General features: G+C 48.8%; 1 protein-coding gene across 1 annotated transcript; it reads right to left on the bottom strand.

The window, feature by feature from the left end:
* Positions 1-374: 374 nt before the first annotated feature.
* Positions 375-27,971, bottom strand: LOC137538198 (PH and SEC7 domain-containing protein-like). Its single transcript, XM_068260231.1, has 2 exons — positions 27,934-27,971; positions 375-2,461 (listed from the first exon to the last, which is right to left on the bottom strand). The coding sequence occupies exon 2, from the start codon at positions 2,299-2,301 to the stop codon at positions 1,498-1,500; it is 804 nt and encodes a 267-aa protein (XP_068116332.1). The 5' UTR covers positions 2,302-2,461; positions 27,934-27,971; the 3' UTR covers positions 375-1,497.

Raw genomic sequence — 27,971 nt, 5'->3', positions numbered from 1 at the left:
TACAGCTACTGCCGGATGTCCGTAACCGTGTAAGTATCCATACCTAAACACCCCCCCCCCCTTCCACAACCCCTTTCATACCTAAACATTCCCACCCTACTACCACAACACCCCTGCCAAACACACCACCCCCACCCTTCACACAACACCTTGTCCCACCACAAACTTTACAAGTTCTTCCTTTCCATCTCCTGTCAGGTTTGATGCCCTCTTGGAAATGGTGAAGGATGACCTAAGGAAGAAGGATACCCGGTTGAGGAGAGCTGTCCCACCCCAGGAACAACTAATGATCACTCTGAGGTATGTAAAAACATGTTTTTTTATTTTACAAGAAAAATCTTCCAACATGGAAGACAACCAAAATTTTTAGCATTTTTCAAAAATACAATATGGCCCCAATCTGGACAGTACCCATGTGCCCATACTAGACATTTGAGGGACAGTAGACCCTGGTATAGGCTCCCTTGGACATGGCCTTCAAATCCTGGGATACAGGAAAGTCGACATGACATGACAAGGCCTAGGTGTACTTTGGGCCATGCCGTCATGTTGTAGGTTTCCTGCCTCACAGGTTTTGAAGGCCATGTCCAAGGGAGTGCTAAGCTTGTGTAGTGGATTGGTCACATAACTTGGCCCACTGAGGCCAACAAGTGCAAAAAGTGTAGGAAAACCATATTCAAAAAAATGCAGTTAACTTTGGCCACTGAGGCCAACTAAAAACAGTCACAAAAGTGGCGTGAACTCAGGCCACTGAGGACAAAACTAGTAGTGATTTGAGGGACACTAGTCCCTAGATACTATTAAGTGAACAAATGTTTGTAGATATCCTCTTGGACACGGGCCTCTGAACCTGGGATGAAGGAAACGGGACAGTGCAAGACCTAAGCTAAGCCCTGTCCATATTGGGTCTCCTTCATCCCAGATTCTGAGGACCATGTCCAAGGTTGAGGACCAAGAGCCAAGTTCGTGCAGAGCTGCAGACAGTGTTGCCAGAAAGGACCACTGAGGACAAAGCTAGTAGTGATTTGAGGGACACTAGGCCCTAGATACTATTAAGTGAAGAAATGTTTGTAGCTATCCTCTTGTACATGGGCCTCTGAACCTGGGATGAAGGAAACCGGACAGTACAAGACACGTTAGGCAAGCCCTGTCCATATTGGGTCTCCTTCATCCCAGGTTCTGAGGACCATGTCCAAGGTTGAGGACCAAGAGCCAAGTTTTTGCAGATGCAGCAGACACCGTGCCCAAGACCCTAGATACTAAAGTGAACAAATGTTTGTAGATATCCTCTTGGACGTAGCCCTCTGAACCTGGGATCGAGGAAACAGGAGATGGCAAGACCAGAGGCCAAGCCAGGTCCTCATTTGTTTCCTTAATTCCAGGTTCTGAAGGCTATGTCCAAGGGGAATGACCAAGTGCTACATAGTCGTTTACTATTTGGGTTCTGCACCAGTTCCATGGAAAACAAGGCTAGGTGAAGCTGGGAAATCTGAAGTTTCAGGGGTACTCACACTGGAAGTGCTTGACCCTCTTGTTAACTGTGTGTATGTACCTCCTCTGTAACCCTGGTAGCTTTGGGACAATGATGTCCAGGGGATAGTTGGTGTTGCTCTGAACCCAGGCTGTTGACTGAACGGTTGTTCCATGTGCAGTTTGACAGCCTCTAGCAAGCTGGAGTGGCACGCTAGCATGTTGATAGCTGGTACTTTGTCCAAAAAACGGAATTAAGGACATTACGGTATGGTAGCCGGGGTGTGTCTGCTGTCGCATCAGTTCACAATTTTGCTGCTGCATCTGCTGTTGCATCTGCTGCATCTGCTGCTGCATCTGGAACACTTGTTGGTAGTGTTCAAGTCGCAATTGTTCGAACTGGGAATGATATTGCTCATGCAAAAGTTTAAGCTCGTCTTGGTAGTGCTTATGCACAGTCTCTAACTCTCTCTGCAGAGACTCAATATGTGCCCGATACTGCTCCATTAAATGCCCTCTGTCACCATCTGTCAGCTGCCTGGTCAGTATAGTCTCCTGGCTACGCAGAATGCCTAGTAGGCCTGAAACTGCCCTAGACATTTCTGCCTCCGTCTCTCTTCTGGTGGGGACAGGTCCAGGTCTATGCCTGCTTGGTGGTGTGTTGTCCTCTGTTCTGACTCTTCTTTGGGTGGGCGTAATGCGATGGGGCTGTTGCACCGGAATGTCCTCTGTTTGTTCTTCATCATCTGGGTCATTGGTCTCAGCCACGTCAGGGGTTGGGGTATCCCCGACTTCTTGGTCTGCAGGACCAGGTTGGGAATAGTCCAACATACCACCAACTAACTCATCGCTAGACCTCCTTGAGTCGGAGGAGTCCTGCCTTCTTCTGGTTGGAATGTAGTTGGCATCTGTCACAGGATCGTCGATCGTCTCCTCCCCGCTTGTGTCTATTAGCTCATGTGATTCTTGGGCCTCAAAGTTGTCTTCTGTCCTGTAGATAATACAAAGGAGAATGTTATCATATATTATGTTGTCAGTCATATCATATACAACCTCCGATGTTCGGTTCACGAACCCTATTCGCAAACCTCCGCAGTAGGTTCGTTTCGCGAAAAAGTTTGCGAACCGCAATGACTTCAATGGGGAGGTGAATTTGGAAAACTAGAAACACTTATGCTGGCCAGAAAAGTGTTGGAAAACATGTTTCAAGGGGTCCAACACCTGGACCCCCAGGTGGCAGAGTGGGATACATGCCAAAAGTCCCAGGGGGAAAAAATTTGAATTTGACGCAAAGCAGCGTTTTAACCACTTGAGGACCCAGCCTTTACCCCCCCCCCCCCCCTTAAGGACCAGCGTTGATTTTGCTAATCTGTGCTGGGTGGCCTCTACAGCCCCCAGCACAGATCAAATAGCAGGCAGAGCGACCAGATCGCCCCCCTTTTTTCCCCACTAGTGGGATCAGGGCCGGGCCGAGGCTGGAGAGGCTCCAGCCTCAGGGCGCAGTGTAGGAGGAGGCGCACAATTCATTCAGTGGTCATTCCCAATTGTGTTTGAAGCAGAAAGAAATAGGAAAAGGGGATACATGGCAGTGACTGCAAGTCAAATAACTAGAGATTAAGGTATTAGGGAGGTTGGGGGCCCTGGGGCGCCTCTTAGTCTAATAGCAATCAGTGTGTGACGGCTTAGGGGGAGGGATGGAGGGGTGCACTTTGGTGTCTCAGCCTTGGGTGCTAAAGGACCTTGTCCCGACTCTGAGTGGGATGATGTGCTGGGGGGGGTCTGATCGCTCCTGCCTGCTTGTGGCTGGCGGGGGGGGGGGCACCTCAAAGCCCCCTCCACCGCAGGATTCCCCCTCTCCCTCTCCTTCCTCCCTTCCCTGGAGATCGGAGGCTGCACAGGAATGGATCTGTCCTGTGCAGCCTCTAACAGGCTCCTGCTGATTGGCTGGGGATTGCTGATATAGTACAACGCTGCTGCTATAGCAGCGTTGTAAAAATGTAAACAAAGCGGATTATTTCCGCTTGTGTTTACATTTAGTCTGCGAGCTGCGATCGGCGGCCCGCAGGCTATTCACGGAGCCCCCCGCCGTGAATTGACAGGAAGCAGCCGCTCGCGCGAGTGGCTGTTTCCTGATTAATTAGTCTGCAGCCGGCGAAGCAGATGTGCGTCGCTGGTCCTGCAGCTACCACTTTGCCGACGCGCGTTATGAGTGCGCGGTCGGCAAGTGGTTAAGGGCAGAAATCACATTGAATGCTAAATTGCAGGCCTAACGTGCTTTAAAACATCTTGCATGTGTATACATCAATCACGTAGTGTAATTAGTGTACTGCTTCACACTGATACACCAAACTCACTGTGTAACGCACCGCAACCAGCTGTTTGTGTAGTGACGGCCATGCTGGACTACTGCGCAACATGGCAAGATTGCTCTTCCTCACTCAGTGATGTCAGGTAATGTGTGACTGCCTTATCAACTTTCCATGGCATTGTTAAAAAGCTTACTTTTTTTTTTAAATTACATTTTCTACTTGCTGTGTACTTGTTCAGTACCGCTACAATGAGAATCCTATGGAGGGCAAGTCTGCCATTGTGACCCCGGGTAATGGCCGGGGAATGAGGGTTTGAATCCGGTGTGGAGCCTGAGAATCGGCTACCACTACACATACAAGGAGGACAGCAGGCAGGCATGCTCGTCCCGAGGTAGTAACCAAAAATAACAATACAGGAGGACTATCGAGGGCTTGCTGTATTTGAAATGAGTTTACTTTAAATCCTTTAACGAGAACCAGTTATGGCGGGCAATTGTTATATGGTTAGCAGTCCAAAAGATTTCCTTTCACGAGAATCCTATGGAGGGCAAGTCTGCCATCCATTCAAGTCTAAGGTATGCACTGCCTGCCAGGTGTAATAAAATGTGCAGTCATAGATGCAGTGAAAGGTATGCAGTGACTGCAAACAGCCGTTTGTGTAGCGACAGCTGTGCTGGACTGGTGCATCCATGACGAGAGTGCAGGTGATGGTGGCTATACAGCCCATATGGTCGCCCGGCTGATGTAGCTGAATGAAAGAACAGTGACTGTCCAGCTGATCAAATTTGGTCTGACCACAATGAAGCAACGACCTTATTATCTTTGGAGTGCCACCCTCACCCGAGACACTCATATAGCCGGCGGTCATTGCTTCATTGTGATACGCAAGCCCCTTCACCGTGGCTAGGTAATGATCACAAAGGGGGGTGGGCACATGTACATGCCTTTTCGTTTTTTTGTTGCAGCTGCCCGCAGTGCAGCCAGAAAAATTAGGCAGGCATGTACACGCACCAGAAAAGTTAGTATAGCGGCCGCTGCTAGCGGCCTTAAAAATTCAGAGTCCTGGACCCTGTTGGTGGTGGCGGAGAAGGCAGTCAAGCGGCCTGCAGGCAGAGATGCTGTGTGTGGGGACTGACTTAGTCTTTGGTCATGCAGTAGCCCTCTGGGATCCATGCCTCATTCATTTTGATAAAGGTGAGGTGCTAAACACTTTCGTGACTTAGGCGACTTCTCTTCTCAGTGACAATGCCTCCAGCTGCACTGAAGGTCCTTTCTGACAGGACGCTTGCGGCAGGGCAAGAGAGAAGTTGGATGGCAAAGTGGGACAGCTCTGGCCACAGGTCAAGCCTGCGCAACCAGTAGAGCAAGGGTTCATCGTTGCTGCTCGCAGTGTCTACATCCACACTTAAGGCCAGGTAGTCGGCTACCTGCCGGTCCAGGCGTTGGTGGAGGGTGGATCCGGAAGGGCTATGGCGAGGCGTTGGACTAAAGAATGTCTGAATGTCCGACATCACCCCGAGATCGCTGGAGCGTCCTTTCCTTGTCTGCGTGGACTTGGGAGGAGGATGATTACTGCCAGTGGTACCTTTATTGCGTTGTACTGTCACATCACACTTAAACGCATTGTAAAGTATCATTGCCAGCTTGTTCTGCAAGTGCTGCATCCTTTCCGCCTTCTGTTGAGTTGGTAACACGTCTGCCACTTTGTGCCTGTACCGAGGGTCTAGTAGCGTGGCCACCCAGTACAGGTCATTCCCCTGGAGTTTTTTGATACGGGGGTCCCTAAACAGGCTGGACAACATGGAACAGGCCATCTGCACAAAGTTGGATCCAGACGTACTCTCTGTCTCCTCTTGCTCTTCCTCAGTGACGTCACGCAAGTCCTCTTCCTCCCCCCAGCCACTAACAATACCACGGGAACGTGGAGCAGCACAAGCCCCCTGTGATGGCTGCTGTGGTTGTTCTTCTGCCGCCGCCTCTTCCTCCTCCACAGAAACACCTTTCTCATCCAAGTTTGACTCCTCTTCTTTCCCACATGACTCCTCCTCTTCCTCCTCCTCCCCCCTCTGTGCTGCCGCAGGTGTCGAGGAAACATCTGGTTCGGATGAAAATCGCTCCCACGACTCATCCTGCCCTAACTGTTCCTGTTCACGCTCCTCCACAGCTTCATTCACCACTCGACGCATGGCCCCCTCCAGGAAGTAAGCATAGGGGATCAAGTCGCTGATGGTGCCTTCAGCGCGACTCACCAGCTTGGTCACCTCCTCAAACGGCTGCATGATCTTGCATGCATTTCGCATCAGTGTCCAGTTTGGTGGGCAGAACATTCCCATCTTCCCAGATTGTGTCCTTCTACTATAATTATACAGGTACTGGGTGACGGCTTTCTCCTGGTCTAGCAGGCGAGAGAACATGAGCAGGGTGGAATTCCAGCGAGTTGGGCTATCGCAAATGAGGCGTCTCACCGGCAAGTAATTTCTCCGCTGAATGTCCGCAAAGCGTGCCATGGCCGTGTAAGACCGCCTGCAAAGCCCACACAACTTCCTGGCCTGCTTTAGGACGTCCTCTAAGCCTGGGTACTTTGAGAAAAATCTTTGCATGACCAGATTCAGCAAATGTGCCATGCAGGGTACATGTGTCAGATTTCCCAAATTCAACGCGGAAAGGAGATTGCTGCCATTGTCACACACCACGTTGCCGATCTCCAGCTGGTGTGGGGTCAGCCATTGCTTCACCTCTTTAAGAGCAGCCAGGAGAGCTGGTCCAGTGTGACTCTCCGCTTTGATGCAAGACATGTCTAAAATGGTGTGACACCGTCGTACTTGGCATGCAGCGTAGGCTCTGGGGAGATGGGGCTGTGTAGCTGGAAAGGAGGAGATGGCAGCACCGCTAGAGTTAAACTGCTACTCAGCCAAGGGCAAGGAGGAGGAGGAGGTTGACAGTGAAGAGGATGTAGCATGAGGAGAAGGAGAGGAGGTGGCAGGAGGCCTGCCTGCAAGCCGTGGAGGTGTCACAAGTTGGTCCGCTGCGCAGCCACGTACTCCCTGCTTGCTGCCATCGGTCACCAGGTTGACCCAATGGGCTGTGTACGTAATATAGCAGCGCTGCCCGTGCTTGGCAGACCAGGCATCCATGGTCAGGTGGACCCTTCACCCAACGCTCTTCACAAGAGATGACACCACTTGCCTCTCAACTGCACGATACAGTTTGGGTATGGCCTTTTGTGAAAAATAATTGCGGCCTGGTATCTTCCACTGCGGTGTCCCAATGGCCACAAATTTACGGAAAGCCTCAGACTCCACCAGCTTGTATGGTAATAGCTGGCGAGCTAATTGTTCCGCCACGCCAGCTGTCAGACGCTGGGCTGGAGGGTGACTGGCAGAAATTTGCTTCTTACGTTAAAATACCTCCTTCATGGACACCTGGCTACTGCTGTGGGCAGAGGAGCAGGAACCGCTCAAGGGCAGAGTTGGTGTGGAGGAGGGTGGCTGTGAAGGTGCAAGGGAGAAAGCGGCTGAAGAAGATGATGCACCTGAAGGAGGAAGAGAAGGAGGGTGGCTGGTCTTTTGGGTGCTGCTTTTCTTCCCATAGCTGTTTGTGCCTTTTCTCCAGGTGCCTTCCTAAGGCACTTGTCCCTAAGTGAGTGTTGGCCTTTCCACGGCTCAATTTTTGGAGGCAGAGAGAACAGATGGCTTTGCTCTGATCTGAGGTACACACGTTAAAAAAAATTCCAAACCGCTGAAACCCCCTGGGGTGATGGCACTACGGTGGCATCAGCAGCTGACCTTGAAGGGCATGTTGGCTGCCTGTCCATAGCTGGCGATGCATGGCGCCGGACACTGCCCCCAGCTGTTTGAGGACGAGCTCCCTTTGCTTCTTTCATGGACTCTTCTCCTCCTACTCCTCTCTGGCTCCCCCTCTGAACTGTCCCCCTGGTCATCTCCTCTATTGGGAACATACGTGGCATCCGTATAATCGTCGTCATAATCCTCCTGCCCAGCTTCGCTTTCCTCAGACACCTCCTCAACTGCACCAACTTCAGGGGCTTCATCATACCCCTCCTCACACGTTACGTCCATACTATCGCCACCTAACTCAGACGTATGAGGTGGTGTAACTTGTTTAGTGCCTTCATCTTGTTGTAGCAGTATTGGCTGTGAATCAGTGATTTCCACACCAAATAACTCCTGTGTAGTGTCAAATGCACTGGATGTGGTGCTTGTTGTAGCGCTGGTGGCTGCGGGAGATGAGGTGTTCTGTGTTAAATACTCAACCACGTCCTCACAATTTTAGGAAGTGATGGCACGTGCCTTCTTCTGAGCACTGTACTTTGGGCCAGGTCCACATGAAATCACAGCAACACCACCTCGCACAGACCTGTCAGTGCCGGGTGGCCTTCCTCTGGGTCTGTCTCTACCTGGTTTGTCCATTTTGTCTATCTCGGGGGGATGCTAGGTATAAGTAGTGAGGTGGGTTCACTGAACACAAAGGTAGTTATATGCAGTGACTGAGGTGGGTTCACTGAACACAAAGGTAGTTGTATGCAGTGAGGTGAGTTCACTCAACACAAAGGTAGTTATATGCACTGAGGTGGGTTCACTGAACACAAAGGTAGTTATATGCAGTGAGCAGGGGTGCTCAGCAGGACTCCGAATGCGAATTTTACCCGAAAATTCGGGTGATTTTTCCGCGTTGCCGAATGCGAAGCCGAACCCGAATAATGGAAATCATGCCAAAAGCCAGTAACTTTCTCTGTTCATTGCTTCTCAGACCCCCTATGTTTGGTAATTGTTTGTAAGACAAGGTTTTGTGTTAAATATTAGTCAGATTGTCCTTGTCAGAATACTATGTGTTGTGCAACTTGTCTGATTCAGCAATACGTCTCCACATTACAATAGGTTATATACTTCTTATTAAAAGACAATCATATATCTTACTAGTCAATACACCTATGTTAACCTATAATAACCATACATTAAAAAGTCTGTCTTCTGTACCTAAGGGAAGGAAAATATTAGGTTTATTTTTATTTGATTATATATAGTTCAATTAATCGGAAAACGTTATTCCGCCATCTGGGAATCTCGACAAAATGCCGCCAGACCCTGCTCAGCGAGTCATTCCCCGGTGTGACCAAGGTGCTGCCTCCCACCCACAAGCGCATCCGGTTGCTGAACAGGTTGCTTGCCCGGGCCATGTGCTCCCAGCTCTTGCCATATTCCTTTGTGCAGGAGGGGAGTGACATTAGAGCACTGCTGCAGGTTGGGATCCCTGAGTGGCAAGTCCCCAGCTGCCACTATTTCTCCCGCAGGGTGATCCCAGCACTGCATCGCTTTGCCATGGCTAACGTGGGCCACGCGCTTGATCACGCTGTGAGTGCGTGGATCCACATAACCATGGATTCATGGAGCAGCCGTTTTGGGACAGAGCGCTATCTGTCCTTTGCGGCCCACTGGGTCAGCCTGGTGGAAAGCCTGAGCGAGGAAGCAGCAGGTCCACCCTCGGGCACAGCAGCAGCGGCACCAGTCTCCCACTATGTGGTGCCACCGTGCGGGGTCAGGGGAGAAGCAGCAGCTCCCGCCGCCAAGTGATCCCGTCTCTCCAGCAGCGTGAAGGCCCACCACTGCCAAGTGCTGCTGGAGATGAAAAGCCTGGGGAAAAACTCCTTGACTGCATCCAACGTGCTCCGGGACCTCAGGGATCAGGAGAGGACATGGCTGACCCCCAGAGGCCTTACTGTGGGATTGGTGGTGTCCGACAATGCCGCCAACCTGCTGTCTGCTATCAGCAGTGGAGACTTGCTCCACGTCCCTTGCTTGGCTCACGTCCTGAACCTGGTGGTGCAAAAGTTCATGCGCACCTACCTGGGAATGCAGGAGCTGTTAGAAGCGGTGCGGAAAATTGTGCACGCTTTCCGCAAATCAGCAGCTGCCGCTGCAAAACTGGCAGAGATCCAGCAGCTGGAGGGCATTCCACGACACCGCCTCATCATAGATGTGCCAACTCGCTGGAACTCCACCCTGGCGATGTTGGAGCGGCTGGTTGAGCAGAGGAGGGCTGTCAACCAGTACATCTATGATGCCACTGTCGCCGGCACCGGCAGCAGCAGCACCGCCAAACTCCAGCTACTCACCAACGCACAGTGGGGGAAGATGCAGCAGGTCTGCTTGGTGTTGGCTCCCTTCCTGCAGGGAACCAACCTGGTGAGTGAACAACGGGCATCCCTCTGCCAGTGGGTGCCCTTTGTTTGCCTGCTGATCAGGGAACTTGGCGATTTGGTGGATTTGGGAGAGGAGGCTTTGAAGCAGCTGGAACAGCAGCCGCCTGCGCAGGTATTTGAGTCCCTGGAGGAGGAGGAGTTGGAGGTGCTGGGGGGAACATCGGAGCGCAGCAGCAGTGGTGCGAGGGTGGAGAGAGGAGGAAGAGGCTCAGGGGCCAGAGGAGGAGGACCCTGATGTCTCTGTTGGGCGGTCCACCCTGTTCCCTATGGCAGTGCACATGCTGCGCTGTCTGTGCACAGACCCCAGGGTCAAGCGGATGCAAGCGAGGGAGGACGCCTGCATCTGCATGATCCTGGACCCACGGCTGAGGGGGAGGTGGGATCAGTTTCTGCCTGCTACAGACCATGAGTAGTGAGCAAGGGAGTTGTGGGAGATCCTTGTTCGGCGAGTGGAGGAAGCCTTCCCCCCGCCTTCCACCCCCTCTGTCCCTGTCCAGCAGCCAGCACAGCAGCCGGTGCCTGCGGCCAGCAGCAGTGTCAGGTGCCCAGGAGACCTGCTATCATTGGCGCAGACGTTCTACATGCCGGTACAGCAGCCGAGAGAGGAGGTGTGTGCAGCAGCCACCTTCTCTGAGAATCACAGCCAGCGCATGACCCGGATGGTGGCCGAATACATGGGGTCCTGCAATGGGCTTGACACCGGCAGCACGGAGTCTGGGGACCCCATGGAGTACTGGGTGGAGTGCTTGCACATCTGGAGGGAGCTGGTGCAGTACGCCCTGGAGGTATTGTCTTGCCCCCCTTCCAGCGTGCTGTCTGAGAGGTACTTCAATGTGGCCGGTGGCGTGGTCACCGAGAAGCGCTCTCGTCTGTCCACAGAGGGCGTGGACAGACTGAAATTTTTGAAGATTAACCAGGCCTGGATAAAAGGCACGTTCCTGGCACCTGTTGTCGGCGAGAGGAGGACATGAGGTGCCTGGGAATCACAATACATTGCCTGATGCCATACGTGACTCCTCCTCCTGCTGCTGCTGCATTTATTTATGTATGAATTTATCTATTTATTATATTTATACGTGACTCCTCCTCCTGCTGCTGCTGGCCTGCTGCATTTATTTATTTATGAATTTATGAATTTATCTATCTATTGTATTTATATGTGACTCCTCCTCCTCCTGCTGGCCTGCTGCATTTATTTATTTATGAATTTATCTATTTATTGTATTTATACGTGACTCCTCCTCCTCCTGCCGCTGGCCTGCTGCATTTATTTATGAATTTATTTATTTATTGTATTTATAAAGCGGCAACATATTACGCCGTGCTGATTTTCATCCTCCTGCTGTCAGTGGTCCCACCGCCAGGGTCCACACAATAAATTGCCTGCTGCCAGTGCCACACGTCACTCCTCCTCCTACTGCTGCTGCTGGCCTGCTGCATTTATTTATTTATTCATTTATGAATTTATTTATGTATTTATTGTATTTATAAAGCAGCAACATATTACGCCGCGCTGATTTTTATCCTCCTGCTGTCAGTGGTCCCACCCACTAATTTTTTACTGAATTTTGAGACCGACACCCGAACCGAATCCGAATCGAATTTTGCGATCGAAGGCGAATTTGAATCCGAATGTCATGCGGACCCGAATTTGAATGTACCCGAACCGAATTTTGGTACATCTGAGCATGCCTGGCAGTGAGGTGAGCTCACTCAACACAAAGGTAGTTATCTGCAGTGAGGTGAGTTCACTGAACACAAAAGGTAGTTCTATGCAGTGAGGTGGGTTCACTGAACACAAAAGGTATATGCAGTGAGGTGGGTTCACTGAACACAAAGGTAGGTATATGCAGTGATGAGGTGGGTTAACGAAACACAACAGGTACTAGTAGTAGGTATATGCAGTACTGTGTAGTACAATGTGCAGCTCCCTGTCACACACACAGGTAGTCACTGAATGTGCTGCTGGCAGTGGCACACACATAGTATGAATTTGCAATGCTGTCTATGCAATAACACAAGTGTCAGTTTAACACATAGAAAAAAAATATATATCACAACAACAGGGTTAGCTCTGAAAAGAGCTGTTGAATGAGGGGTGCTATTAAAGCAATAAGATTCAGCCAGGAGCAATTAACAAGCCAAGAGCCTGACTAATCTGTCCCTAGGAGAACAAGTCTGCAGGAGCTCGCCCTATTCTGACTAGCAGCAGGCACACGAGTGAGTGTAATGGCCGCCGGAGCCTGCCCTATATAAGGGGGGGTGGGGCTCCAGGGCTTATTGTAACTGGATTGGCTACAATGTGCCTGCTGACTGTGATGTAGAGGGTCAAAGTTGACCCTCATAGAGCATTATGGGGCGAATCGAACATCCGGAAAAGTTCGCCTTCGCCGGCGAAGGCGAACCACCCGAAGTTCACCTGGAACCGTTTGTCGACCAACCATTCGGTACACCTCTATTGTTGGTCAGCCTAAGGTCTTTGACGTAGGCGTCCCTGATGCTCCGCCATCTTGTTTTGAATTTTCCACTGCAAAGACAAAAAAATTAAATTTGATTTATCTCTCTTGTAGGTACGTGGCGACTGGACAAACTTATGCATCGCTACATGTCACATTCCGGATTGGGAAGAGCACGGTGGCGGGCATTGTTGTTAGGACCTCCAGAATCCTATGGAGAAGGCTGAGGGCCAGATATATGCCTGTGCCAGACACCAAGAAATGGGAGGAGATCGCCCAGCTCTTCTTGACCGTGTGCAAGTTTCCAAATTGTGTTGGTGCGCTGGACGGCAAACACATCAGGATTCAAAAACCCTTGAGTGGCAGCCATTACTTCAATTATAAAAAATACTTTAGCATTGTCCTAATGGCTGTGGCGGATGCAGACTATAAGTTTGTCTATGTGGATGTGGGGTCGTATGGAAGTTCCAATGACTCTTGAATACTCCAACGTACGACCCTGTTCCAGCGGATGGAGGAAGGAACACTGCATCTACCCAGAGTCAGACCGTGGCCTGGGAGAAGGGGACCCGCCTACCCCTTTGTGTTTGTTGGAGACGAGGCTTTCGCCTTGTCTGGCAACGTGATGCGGCCATACCCAGACAGGGGACTCAGTGCAAGGCAGACCCACTTCAATGCTCGGCTGAGCTGTGCTTGAAGAATGGTGGAATGCATATTTGGGATCCTGGTGTCCAAATGGAGGATGTTCCACACGCCATTGCTGCTGAAACCGGCTAACGCGGTCGATGTTGTGAAGGCAGCATTCATCCTCCACAACTTTGATCGCCAGGAGGAAGTGGACTTTCCAGACACGCCAAATGCGCTTCCACTGCAGCCAATGAGGTATGCTACAAGGCCCCGAACAGTCTGCCTTCAAAATAGGGACAGATTGGCAGACTACCTTGTGAGCCCTGAGGGACAAGCAATTTTGTAAATATGTATAAACTTGGTTTTATTTTATGTATACATGGTTTTATTTTTGGTAATTTGTAATGTTCTTCTTAATAAATGTGTGTGTGTGTGTGTGTGTGTGTGTGTGTGTGTGTGTGTGTGTGTGTGTGTGTGTGTGTGTGTGTGTGTGTGTGTGTGTGTGTGTGTGTGTGTGTGCGCAGAGCATGCGTGTCTTGCACCTGCGGCCCAGACACATGCATGATACAAAGGTGGCACTGAACGTGGCAGGGCCACGGGTGGGTGGGCAAGTTGAAACACACTACAAGCAAACAAAACAGATGAAAAACCACGAGCCCCCCCCCCCCCTTCCCCAAAACAATTGTTGTACACCTAACGTTTTTTTGCTCGGACTCAGGTCGTCAAACCCCTCCACATATTCCTTGGCGATTTGATGCCATAGCTTCCTACACAGCCGTACATTACTGTGGTCTGGATGCCCCATGTCCCACAGGGCAGACAATCAGGTACTCAATGGAGTATTCCCTGAGCTCTGCCATGTTCCCGAACAGCTCTATGAGAAACTGGGAGCTGTCCCACTCACACAACGCTGGGCACATGTGTCACTATCCAAGATGGCCACCTGTACCATTGAAAACACACAGGAAGTGGGATAGAACATCCTGCTTTTATCAGGCAGAGTGTTGTGACACTTCTGTTTTCTATTGGTTCCTGTTGTGCTGGGTTTTTTGTCCGTATCCGTTCCGGCATCGGAGGACGGAGGTACCAGTCAGGAAAATTGGAGCGTGTTGGAAAATTCCGGAACGCAGGCCGGACCGCAAAACGCTTCCGGATCCGGTGGAACGGACAAGTGCGTACGGATCCATTGATTAACATTGGACCCTTTCTCGTCCGTTCCGTTTCTGTTGTATGCGGTCCGGCTGCAGTCTGCAAAATAATGCTAATGTGAACCGGGCCTTACACAACACGCTAACACAACACGCGAACACAACACAACTCGCAGGAGTTATTTGGTGTGGAAATCACTGATTCACAGCCAATACAACAAGATGAGGGCGCTAAGCAAGTTACACCACCTCATACATCTGAGTTAGGTGGCGATAGTATGGACGTAACCTGTGAGGAGGGGGATGATGAAGTACCTGGTGTTGGTGCAGTTGTGGAGGTGTCTGAGGAAAGCGAAGCTGGGCAGGAGCATTATGATGACGATTATACGGATGCCACGTAGGTTCCCAATAGAGGAGATGACCAGGGGGACAGTTCAGAGGGGAAGTCAGAGAGGAGTAGGAGGAGACGAGTCCATGAAAGAAGCAGAGGGAGCTCGTCCTCAGAAACAGCTGGGGGCAGTGTCCGGCGCCATGTATCGCCAGCTATGGACAGCCAGCCAACATGCCCTTCAAGGTCAGCTGCTAATGCCACCATAGTGCCATCAATCCATCCTCGCCACTATCCCACGAAAAGCACAGTTTCCCGATCGGCTTCCGGCGTTGCTGTGGCGACGATCGGAGATGACGTCATGACGTCATCCGCAATCCTGATCGCCGTCATCGCAAAGCCTGAAGCCGATTGGGTGGCTGCGCCTGCGTGGGAACCCTGGGGGGTACATATACCGGAAGCTATTGCGGCCGATCGCGGGGACCGGAGAAACTTTGAGAATACGCTTAGTTAGCAAACCGCTAGCTGAAGCATATAGCAACTTTAAAAAAAACACCAAATTGTCCTGGGGCCATGTGATCCGCCGCTGCGGCTACCCCGTTTATAGCACAGGGTTACCGCTAAGGAGGTTAATAACGTTTCTATTGTTATCACCATGGTGATGAGGCATGTAGTATTCAGGATCTGGAAACTTTTTACCCCAGGCAAACCTAAAGTTAACTCTTCTGTCTTTAAAGAGGAACTCCAGTGAAAATAATGTAATTAAAAAAAGGGCTTCATTTTTACAAAAAATTATGTATAAATGATTTATTCAGTGTTTGCCCATTGTAAAATCTTTTAAATCCCTGATTTACATTCTGACATTTATTACATGGTGACATTTATTACATGGTGACATTTTTACTGTTGGCAGGTGATGTAGCTGCTGCATGCTTTTTTGGCAGTTGGAAACAGCTGTAAATAGCTATTTCCCACAATGCAACAAGGTTCACAGACAGGAAACTGCCAGGAGTACGTACCCAGTTTCTTGTGGGAGGGGTTTCACCACAATATCAGCCATACAGCGCCCCCTGATGGTCTGTTTGTGAAAAGGAATAGATTTCTCATGTAAAAGGGGGTATCAGCTACTGATTGGGATAAAGTTCAATTCTTGGTCGAAGTTTCTCTTTAAGTTAACTCGTCAATCTTTAAAATAACTCCAGAATTCTAACGGCTGTTAATTAACTGCATGTGAAAATAACTACAGAGGAGGTAACTTAAGGAATGAAGAGATAAGATAACTCTTACTGTGTGGTGGCAAGTTATCTCTTGCCTTATTATCTCCAGCATAATCTTAGTGAATTGAGGCCATTATGTGTACCCAGCATGATGTCCTACCATATTATTATACTATATTGTGTGTGGTTTAGGGAGACCTTTCAGGAATCCCCTCCTTGAAAATACTGGGTTTGCCCCTGTAGGGATTAGATTGTGAGCTCCTCTGAGGACAGTCCGTGACATGACTCATGACTATGTACTCTGTAAAGTGCTGCAGAAGATGTGAGTGCTATATTACATATTAATAATAATAACAATAAAAAATAATAATGTAGGACATTAGAATAGGACTATGGTAGGGATTAGATTATGAGCTCCTCTGCGGAAAGTCAGTGACTTGACTGTGTAGTCCGTAAAGTGTATTGTGGATCAAACACCAGATATTCGGGCTCGGGTTGGCTCGGCCGAACATGGTTCGGATGTTCGGCATATTCGGCCGAACACCGAGCCTGTTCCTCCTTTGTTGCCTGCAGTGCACGGGCGTCCCAGCTGGTGGTGGACAATGGGTGCCTTCCCTCTGGTGCCCGTGTGCAGTGACCTCATGACGCGTTTCGGCGCATCCACGCCTTTATCAAGTGACTTGATAAAGGCGTGGATGCGCCGAAAAGTGTCGTGAGGTCCACCACCAGCTGGGACAGCCATCCACTGCAGACCACAGAGGAGGAACGGGTTGCCACCCATGGTTGTCTTACAGGGTTTTCAGCCCATGGTCATGTATTATTGTCTTTTAGTCAGTGTTTTTAATACTTTGTGTGTTTGAGGATTAAAAGAACTTTAATGCACTACGTAGCGCTCCTTTTTTGTTTCTTTTTCCACTACCAGTTATTCCTTCAGCCAGGATCAAGGAGCTGCTAGTGACTGCATTATATACCCTCTAAGCCTCGTGTGATTAGCGCAAGATTGCACATCATTTTCTTGTTGGCCAATTATACTTGACTGCCAATAAAACTCCCAAAAAAAGGCATACATGTATGGGGAAAAACTGCACGCTTAAGGCCCCGTTTCCACTATCGCGAATCCGCATGCGTCTTGCGTATGCGGATTCGCATAGACAATATAAGTGAATGGGCCTGTTTCCACGCGTGTGGAATGCAGGCGAATCGCACACAATGTATTTAATAGGGAAATCGCATGCGTTTTCCCCATGCGTTTTTTGCCACGAATTCGCATGCGAATTCGCATAGGTACCAATGTAAATTCACACAGGCAGTGACATGGTTAAAATCGCATATACCCTCACCTATGCGAATTCGCATGCGAATTCGCGGCAAAAAACGCATGCGGAATCGCATCTGCATGCGATTTCATCAGCGGTGGAATTCAGGCGATTCTGCACCGCAATAGTGGAAACGAGCCCTTAGGCCAATGCAGTTTATCGCCATGCATTTATAAATTGTATACAAATGAGATCCTGAAAAGTTGTCCTAGTACTAATAGGACCAGCAACGCTAACCCAGCAGCACACAGGATGGAAGAGGAGGTACAGGAGAACAAGGCCACGCTTTGTGACACAACCCAGGCCTTGCGTGAGGACAAAATGCATGCTTAAAGTGAACCCAAGGTGAGAGTGACAAGGAGGCTGCCATATTTATTTCCTTTTAAGCAACACCAGTTGCCTGGTTGTCCTGCAGAATCCTCTGCCTCTTATACGTCCAGGCATAGACGCTGAACAAGCATGCAGCAGATCAGGTGTTTCTGACAATGTCCGACCTGGCAAGATTACCTGCATACTTCTTTCTGGTTGAATTCACACACCACTGCGTTCAAATAGATCATTATGAGTGCCAGGTGACTGGTATAGTTTAAAGGGAAATAAATATGGCAACCTCCATCTCATTCTCACCTCAGGTTCACTTTAAACCAATGCATTTTGCCACCAAGCATTGAAAAATATTATACAAAGGAGATATTCCTGAAAAGCAGTCCTATTCCTATCTGGGGCCGGCAACGCTAACCCAGCACAGATGTTCATGGTGGTTGGTCGGGGGGTGTTGCGAAGTCGGTTCCAATCCACGAATTATTCATTTTTATTTGTGTCAGACGGTCTGCATTTGCTGTCGAGAGGCGGATATACCTATCTATAACGATGCCTGAGGCTGCTGAGGAGGGTCTGGTGTCCAAAATGGAGGCAGTGTTGCTGGGGGCTGGAAGCGAGCCGGTACCCTGGCCTTGTGTGTCTGCCCACAGATTGCAATGTTTGGCTTCCATATGCCGGCACATTCTGGTGGTGGTGAGGTTGTTGACATTTTTTCCCCTGCTCATTGTGGACCTGCACACCTTGCAAACCACCTTGGTTACATCCTCCCTGCTGTCTTCAAAAAAAGACCAGACTTTTGAGGACCTACTGCTTTGCTGGGGAGTTTGGCGCATGGCTCTTTTGCGTCTCATTGGGGGCTTGTTGTGGTCGATATTCCCTGATTTGTGGCACAACCTGAACTCTTGCAGCAGTGGGTTCTTCAGACGACTCATCTGTAGTGCTTTGCCAACGGCGATGGCCTGCTTCCCATGTCGGGTCTGCAAACTCATCGTCCGTAACCTCCTCTTCCATCTCATTTGTGTGCACTGGAGTAGAGCTCCCAGTCAGAACAACCTCTGCGCACCACAATCCCATCTCTTCCTCATCTTGGCAGACCTCCTGCGATTCAAATTCCTGCGCACATTGCGAGATTTGGGTGTCTTCGTACTCTTTGCCTTTCAGTAATAATTGGTGCATTTTCAGTATCCACTGTTTGTGAATCCAGGCACAAGATTTGTGGCTGTTCCATTGACCTTTCACAGATGCAAGGTTGCACATGTTGGGGGTGGAATAGCTCCTGCGAATATCCCCTTGTGTCATGGAACAATTGGTCAGGCTCGGAGTCGGTGGTATGTGGCCATTGTGTGCATGGTGTAGCTGCCGGTTGTGACACGTTTGTGCCCACTGGCTCCTGGTAACTGGCAGAGGACCTCATGCCTGACAAGGATGGGCTGGTGCTTAACCCGCTGCTGGATGCTTGAGAGGTCAACCAATTAACTACCTGGTCCCGTTCTTGTGGGTTATTGAGGGTTGTTTATTCCCATACAAGATGGGCGGTATTGAGTGGGTTTTCTTTGGTGCGCAAACACGGCCTCCACGTGGACCGTCTCGGGAAACATCACTTCCCCTGCCCCTCCCTCTTTCAATGGATTTCTTCATAGTAGTCGTTAATTGTCACAAAGAAAAATGAAATACATTTATTTTTGTGGGCACAGCTGATCCCAGCTGGCACTGAAAGTATTTTTTTTTTTTTACAAGAGTGAGCAACAGTACAATGCTATAAACTGTGTTTTTTATGGGCACTGTGGCTGCCTGCTGCCAGTGGTAAGGCTGGGGCACTGTGGCTGCTGCTGGCAGTGGTGAGGCAGGGGCTCTGTGGCTGCTGCTGGACCATTGGCAGTGGTGAGGTTGGCAGGGGCTCTGTGGTTGCTGCTGGGCCGCTGCCAGTGGTGAGGCTGGGGTACTGTGGCTGCTGCCAGTGGTGAGGCAGTGACTATGTGGCTGCTGCTGGCAGTGGTGAGGCAGGGGCTCTGTGGCTGCTGCTGGACCGCTGGCAGTGTTGAGGCTGCTGCTGGCAGTGGTGGTGAGGCTGGGGCACTGTGGCTGGCTTAGCTGGCACCTAACCGCTCTGTCTCTCTCCGTCCTAGTCACTCCCTACCTACCCCAAGCTAAACCCAAATGCGAATGGCGGCGGAGCGAGCCGCGCTTCGGGTATTATATACCCGATCACGTGACCCGCTCCGCCAATCACAGCTATGATCACAGCCAGCTAGGCTGTGTGACCATAGCTGCGCAAAAAAGCATAGTCGCCACTTATTGGCTGCCTGAAGGCACCAATAAGCGAGGGGAGGAGACCGCGCTGTTCAGCTGAGCTCGAGCCGAACCTAAACACCCCAATATTCGGGGAATAACGAACAGTGGCGAACACTGTTCGCTCAACACTAGTAAAGTGTTGCAGAACATGTCAGTGCTGTAAAAGTGCATATTGATAATTATTTGTATTATTATTGATTTATTTATTGGTGCCAACATATTCCATGGTACTGTACAGAGTAAGAAACAAACATGGGGTGCATAATAATACAGACAATGGCATGCACAATATATTAACATTGGTAAATAATACAGCATGGGTAGACACAATTACAATGACAAATGTAACATGATGATCAAAATGTAAAGCAATTTCCAAGACACGAAAGGGTGAGAGAGCCCAGCCCTTGTGAGCTTAAAGTGTACCAGAGACGAGGAGTATCTCTGGTCAGAGGCGTAACTGGAGGGGGGGGGGGGGGGGGCAAGAGGGGACACATGTCCCCAGGCACAGCACTGTGAGGGCGCTCAGCACAGCCACTGCACCCCCACATGCGTGAGAGGCGGCTCGCTGGCTGCCTGAAGTTCCCCTGCATATTTCCCTCTCTCTGCAGAGTGCAGAAGCATTAATAGCAGCAGGAAAAGCAGGGCACATCTGGCAATGTAAAGGGGTGCAGGGGGATACATCTAGCTATCTAAACCGCATTTGTACATTTCACTCCACCCACGACCACATTCAGATGTGTGGACATGTCCAGAGGGGGCGCGAAAACTTTGTCCCTGGGTGCGGAAAACCTTTGCCTCTGTCTCTGATACAATACTTACCTGGGTATACCTTAAGCATACCTTCCAACATGTTAAAATTAGAAATCGGCACACAGGCCACACCCCTAGCCACACACCCAACACACACCCAACACACACCCTAACCACACCCCAACACATCCCCTAGTCACTCCTACCATAAAGTTTTTATGAAGATTTTTTTTTTAATATTGATGCACTTATATTTTTTAATAAATATATCCCTCATATACCCTGCCCGTGGATGGGGTTGACTGTAATGTAGTTATACCAGCTAATGTAGTTACATAAAAAAATATGAAGTAAATGCACATAATGACAGACAGCGTTTCCCCAAGTAAATGCATGTAATGAGAGACAGTGTTTCCCCACTAAATGCACATAAGAGACAGCGTTTCCCCAGTAAATTCACATAATAAGATACAGTTTTTCACTAGTAAATGCACATAATAAGAGACAGCTTTTCACCAGTAAATGCACATAAGAGACAGCTTTTCACCAGTAAATGCACATAAGAGGCAGCTTTTCACCAGTAAATGCATATAATAAGAGACAACTTTTCACCAGTAAATGCATATAATAAGAGACAGCTTTTCACCAGTAAATCCACAGAAGAGACAGCTTTTCACTAGTAAATGCACATAATGACAAACAGCCAGTGTCCCCAGTATATGTAGCCAGGGATATATGTGCCCAGTATATGTAGTCAGGGGGTATATGTCCCAGTATATGTAGTCAGGGGATATATGTTCCCAGTATATGTAGTCAGGGGGTATATGTTCCCAGTATATGTAGTCGGGGGTATATGTCCCAGTATATGTAGTCGGGGGTATATGTCCCAGTATATGTAGTCAGGGGGTATATGTCCCAGTATATGTAGTCAGGGGGTATATGTCCCAGTATATGTAGTCAGGGGGTATATGTCCCAGTATATGTAGTCAGGGGGTATATGTCCCAGTATATGTAGCCAGGGGTATATGTGCCCAGTATATGTAGCCAGGGGTATATGTCCCCAGTATATGTAGGCAGGGGTATATGTCCCCAGTATATAGGCAGGTGTATATGTCCCCAGTATATGTAGGCAGGTGTATATGTCCCCAGTATATAGGCAGGTGTATATGTCCCCAGTATATGTAGGCAGGTGTATATGTCCCCAGTATATAGGCAGGTGTATATGTCCCCAGTATATAGGCAGGGGTATATGTCCACAGTGTATGTAGTGGGGGGTATATGTGCCAAGTATATGTAGCCAGGGGTATATGTCCCCAGTATATGTAGGCAGGGGTATATGTCCCCAGTATATAGGCAGGTGTATATGTCCCCAGTATATGTAGGCAGGTGTATATGTCCCCAGTATATAGGCAGGTGTATATGTCCCCAGTATATGTAGGCAGGTGTATATGTCCCCAGTATATAGGCAGGTGTATATGTCCCCAGTATATGTAGGCAGGTGTATATGTCCCTAGAATAGGTAGCCAGGTGCCCCCCCCCCCAGCAGGAGGAGAGCAGCGCCGGGGGAGGGAGAGCTGTGGGCACAGCAGCGGAGAAGGGGGGCCATGCCCCCCCCCTTCCCTCACCTTAGGGTGCTCTCCCTCCCTCGCTCTCTCCTCCGGAACTAAGTACGGTGGCTGGCAGTGGGCGGAACTTACCTTCCGTATCTCCGTCTGGTCTCGTCGCAGGCGCGGGATGATTTGCCGCTACTCTGGTCTGATCCAGACCAGAGCAGCGGCTGCGGCACCAGAACTTCTGGCGCTGGGAGCGACACGGAAGGTAAGTCCCGCCCGCTGCCACCAAACGGCACTGCACTTAGTTTGCGAGAGGAGAGCGAGGGAGGGAGAGCACCCTAAGGTGAGGGAAGGGGGGAGATGGCCCCCCTTCTCCACCGCTGCCCACAGCTCTCCCTCCACTGTGCTGCTCCCCTCCTGTTACGGGCGGCTGTCAACACTGACAGCCGCCCGGGACTTGGGGGGCTCATACCGGGATAACGGGAGAGCCCCCCACAATCAGGAGAATCCCGACAAAAATGGGATGGTTGGGGGCTATGCCTTAAGCCCCGTTAGGGCTGCTCATCCCTCTCGTTTTAAACACAAATTTGCCCCGAAATGCGAAATTCCGTGATGGAAGTTTTGCTTACGGAATTCCAAATTACTGTTTGTATGGCAATTACAAAATCATGAATTCACGGCATGGCGGGGGGGAAGGATGTTTGACACAGGTCTTCTTGCTTCTATATATAACTGAGTAGAGGTCACTGGATAGGTAGGTGAGAGTCAATGCAGCCTGCTGTGGGTCCTTTAGAGCTGGTTCAGATGCATGCTTTTAGGCTTGTAGGCTTGTTTAGCCTCATTTTAACACTTTTCTGCTACTGCCCAAAAAGCTTTTGACTTTGTGTTCATTTGTCATTGCACCGCATTTAGAGCCCAAGTAGAGTACAAAAACAGAACACAGCCAACTCCAGCAGTATCATCATGTAGCATCCGGGAAAACAGATTGTTTCACTAAACTATGGCAAACGATGGTTAATGGTAGGAGATGATCCCTAGTGTTAGAGGATAGGGACCAATCCCAGAGACCAATCCCAGCCCTCACCATCAGAGGACTTTACAAACAAAACACCATTGGAGGCACCCAATATATATAAAAGAGTTAAAAACAGTTTAAAAAGGAGAGGCAGTGTCAGTCTTAGCTCTTAGTGTAGGTCTTCTTACCTGTAGAAAGTTTATTGAAGCACTTAAAATAGACAACGCGTTTCACGGGGTCCTACCCACTTCTTCAGGACAACCTCACGGCAGTGCATTAACTAAGTGCCTTAGGTATGAGCACCTAATCGAGGGGCACAGTGGCAAAATGACTTGTAATGGAAAATAATTATAGCTGCAGAGAAGAATAGAAACACATCTACTCTCTGAAAAAAAACAGGCAAAAAAAATAAAAATGAGTAAAAGTGCTTATAAAAAAAGCATTGAGTTTACTCTTCTAGTCTACTGTTCCACTACCATCCATACCAGGAAATGGTACAGCAGTGCTATTGCAATGGATAAACCCAACCTGCAATTTTTTTTCAGCCACAGCAGATGTGTTGCCATACACCTGAGTTAATAGAATGCATCTTGAGGGCAGCAGCAAGGCAGGGAGCACACTTATTTGACCCCTGTGCAACCACACTGGCCATTTGAAGTCAATGGCCCATTCGGGAATCGCATATTTTTCACATTTATCATCTGCATTTTTTTTCCACGTTTAAAATCAGACGACCTTCTGCTATTTTCCGCACATGGTGCACATACAGTATCCCATTTCAATTTATATCTTTGCAATCCAAAAAAATCATAAGCGAAAAAATTGCATGTAAAAAACACAAACACCACCAGAAAATATCCACAAAACTGTAAGGACAAGTGTGCTCCCTGCCTAAGAGCATTTAGAAGATGCCTGCAGTGCACTTCTTAGAATAGGTTTGAACCCTTCCTAATTCTATGTTCCCATTTTCTGCTAAAGGACCAATGTCAGACGTAGTCCTGGCTAGGAAAATTGGCTGCTGCTAGATGTAGTAGTTGTAGGCCAAAATCCTGCACAGCGTCATCTTCTACAGATCAATCTATGTCCAACACTCTCATCCCCATGGGTCCCATCCCTCACCGCTGTGCCACCTAATATAAAATATTACGTGGGCTGTAGTATAGAAGAAGAAAGCGTTGGTGCTATACCAGATAAAACGTCACCTTTATTGGAATCCGTTAAAAGGCACTACAGCTATCATTGTAACAAACAGATGGAGAGAGGTACAGGCTAGTTGGAACGATCTACAGCCGTTTCGCGCCATTAGAGTCTGTGGCGCATCATTATCGTCCTGATGATGCACCACAGACTCTAACGGCACGAAACGGCTGTAGACCGTTCCCACTAGCCTGTACCTCTCTCCATCGGTTTCTTACAATGATAGCTGTAGTGCCTTTTAATGGATTCCAATAAATGTGACGTTTTATCTGGAAGTGCACCACCGCTTTCTTCTTCTATACTACATTGCATTAACTACTTGGATTGGTGAGTTGCACTCCACAGTGCAGAGCCTGCTACTTGTGCACAGCTTTTTTGCCCTCTTTTTGTTGCTGTAAATATTAATTGGGCGCATTTGGGCTTATCACCCTGTGTGGATCTGACATTTAGATTTTTTCCAGCACCATGTAATAATGAAATTACTTTAGCATGCATGCAAGGGGGAGGAGCTACAGCACATAAGCTGGCACTCCCCACTGATTCTGAGTCCCCACCTCGCTCTAGTGCGAGAAAGTACAGGCCGTCCAGATCACTGCCGCCACCACAAATCCCAATCACCAGAGATGGATTAAGATGTAATAGGGCCCTAGGCAAGGCAGTAGATTTGGGGCTCCCATGTGGTCCTTTTGGTAAGCTGAAGTGCAGCAAGGCAGGTAAAGGTGAAGAAGGTGGCAGGTGAGCCTCTTGACACCCACTAGGCCCCAAGCACCTTCCTAGGTTGCCTGGTGGATGATCCTGCTCTGCCATTCACCCACGTCCCCTCCAGCACACCAGAAAAATCCATGTGCTGGGGGATGTGAGAGATTGGAGAAAAGGATGGGAACGGGTTAAATGTAATTATGTGGTACTCTCCTTTTAGTTTACCTTACCTTTCTGTGCTCTGTTTCCTCCAGCGCCCCTCCCATTCCCAATTACCATATAGACCAGAGTCTAAGACCACTTTTTAACCCTTAAAAATCTTCTGAAAAGTCGGGGGTTGTCTTATACGCTGGGTGTCAGTTTTTCAGTGTGAAGCTGCCGGGTGTCATGCAGAGCTTTAACCTCTTGCCGACCGTGTCACGCCGATGGGCGTGGCCGCAGCGGCAGTCCCAGGACCGCCTAACGCCAATTTGCGTAAAGTCCTGGGGCTCTGTTTTGCAGAAGATTGCGCGCAGGCTGTGCGCGCATCTCCTGCTAGGGGGGCGGAGCTCCACCCCGCCTTCAGTCTCCGAACAGCTATTGCCGCTCGGGAGACTGTTAGACGGTGTGATCGCCGTCTATTTATATGGTGCAGCGCTGCGACCATATACATACATACATACATGGCTGTCCCCCCTGGGGGTCAAGAGAGCGATCGGCTCTCATAGGGTGAAGCCTATGAGAGCTGATTGCCATGATTGGCTGGGGGGAGGGGGGGGAGGGAGGGAAGAGGTTTAAAGGAACAGGTTTTTTTTTTTTTTTTTTTAAACACGAACAAAAATATTTATTAAAAGAAATAAACAAGGGGGGAGCGATCAGACCCCACCAACAGAGAGCTCTGTTGGTGGGGAGAAAAAGGGGGGGGGGGGGAATCACTTGTGTGCTATGTTGTGCGGCCCTGCAGCTTGGCCTTAAAGCAGCAGTGGCCTTTTTTACTAAAAATGTCCTGGTCACTTGGGGAGTTTAGCCCTGCAGTCCTCAATAGGTTAAAGAGACACTGAAGTGGAAAAAAAAATGATATGATTTGTATGGGAAGTACAGCTAAGAAATAAAACATTAGCAGCAGAGAGGCATAAGTCTAATATTTGTTTCCAGTACAGGAAGAGTTAAGAAACTCCAGTTGTTATCTCTATGCAAATAGCCATTGAGCTCTGTGAAAGTGGCAGAGAGCTCTGACTGCTGATTAGGTTATCTCAGCTGTATTGTGTTTTTCTTTTGCAGAGAACAGTTAGACAGGACAAAAGGTCACTGCTTGTTCTGTAAAAACTTTTACAATGCAGAGTAATGTGTAAACTGCACATACCGTATTAGAGAATGATACAATGTTATTAAAAAAAAGCTGTATAACTGAAAATGAAAATGAGAATATTTTTTTGCTACCAATGTTCTAGTAATTACCCCTACTACACAACCAATTCATAATATGATCATTTCTTTTTGCTTCAGTGTCTCTTTAAATTACCTGATGCTGCACTGTGCCCTGAAAAGAAACATAGATCGCGCTTTCTGTTTTTAAAAAAAAGAAACCCTGTAATAGCTTATTTTCCTAACAGCAGCTCGTGCTGGTAGCAGTGCAGCTTCCAGGTCACATGACTGGTGATGTGTGCGCTCCACGATACATCCCGGCAATCTCATCATGTGTTAGTGTCATCAGTGGAGTTCATATGACCAGTCAGGTAACCCCGGAAGCCACTCTGCTAACCGCGTCAGCGGCTGCTCGCAAGAAGATATTACAAGAGTTGGGTTTTTTTTTTTTAAACAGAGAGTGCGATCTATGTTTTCTTTCAGCGGCACATTGCAGCATCAGGTCATTTACAGCTCTACATGACACCTGGAACCCTCACACTGAACTCGATTACAGAAGTCTCAAAAATAACTTGGTGATAATGTAAGTGATAAAAATGACATTTTAGCACATTAACCATCAAAATACTTATTCATAGCAAGTTGTTCCTGATTACCTTCATTTCAATACAACTTTTCTATTTATATTACATTTTTGCTCTTTAGGGGCCATCATTGATAAGGTGGAGACAGAGGAAAACAGGGGAAAAAGCTCTGTGAATCATGCCCATGGACTGACACTCGGCAAGAAGCTATGGGGATTACAGCAAGTTTTGCCAGTTTATGTAATGAAATTGCAAAGCGCAATCTCTTTTCCTTTCCCAGGATGACTTGGTGTGTGTTGGATGAGGGGTAGTCTTACATGGCGAGTACCGTATATACTCGAGTATAAGCCGACCCAAGTATAAGCCGACCCCCCAACTTTAACCTAAAAGACCTGGGCAAATTTATTGACTCGAGTATAGGCCGAGGGTAGAAAATGCAGCGTCCTTTTTAGTGTAAAGACGGACACTGCTGCAGATTACAGTTTATTTTTTACCTGATGGAAGGAGTTACTCATCGTATAAATTCCACATGTATAAACTATTACCTCAACAGTGTGGAGTCAGTGACTGCCACATATTACAGTACACCTGATAGCTCTATAGTAGATGACAGTCACCACCATGTACTACAGTACACCTGACATCTTTACAAATAGGAGGTAGCCATGACCACATACTATATTACTGTTACATATAACCTACCCCACTAATCATGGTCATTGTGAGGCCATTTGTTCCCATTTACCCAGGCCTAAAAAAGGATCAGTTTACATACAGGCATCAGTGATGCCACGTGCGGGTATGCATATGTTCTTGTAGTGGCCCCGACATAAGCAAAATGATGCACAGCGTGCTCCTTTAAGCAGCATCATATGTACTGGTGATGCTGCTGTATATAAAATCTCTCCTCTGCTCCTTGCTGCAGCGGTATGCACCTGTGATAGTTTCATCCTCCTCACCAGTGTCTCTTCCCCTCCCGGCATGTGTGCACCAGTTAGGGCAGTATACAGAAGTGATTGCGTTCCCCCACGTCCCCCGGGCTAATTGCAGAGCGGCATGTTTACAGAGGGAAACGTTCACTTACGGATCCTTGCCGACGGGATTCAGCTTCACTTCTCTATC

Source organism: Hyperolius riggenbachi, chromosome 11 (assembly GCF_040937935.1).
Source record: "Hyperolius riggenbachi isolate aHypRig1 chromosome 11, aHypRig1.pri, whole genome shotgun sequence".
Taxonomy (NCBI): Eukaryota; Metazoa; Chordata; class Amphibia; order Anura; family Hyperoliidae; genus Hyperolius; species Hyperolius riggenbachi.
The sequence above is the reverse complement of the archived record's forward strand: the minus strand, read 5'-3'. Positions and strand labels throughout refer to the sequence as shown.

What these genes read in the sequence shown, in the direction of transcription:
- LOC137538198 (XM_068260231.1), bottom strand. Translation starts at nt 2,301, where the DNA reads ATGTTGGACTATTCCCAACCTGGTCCTGCAGACCAAGAAGTCGGGGAT.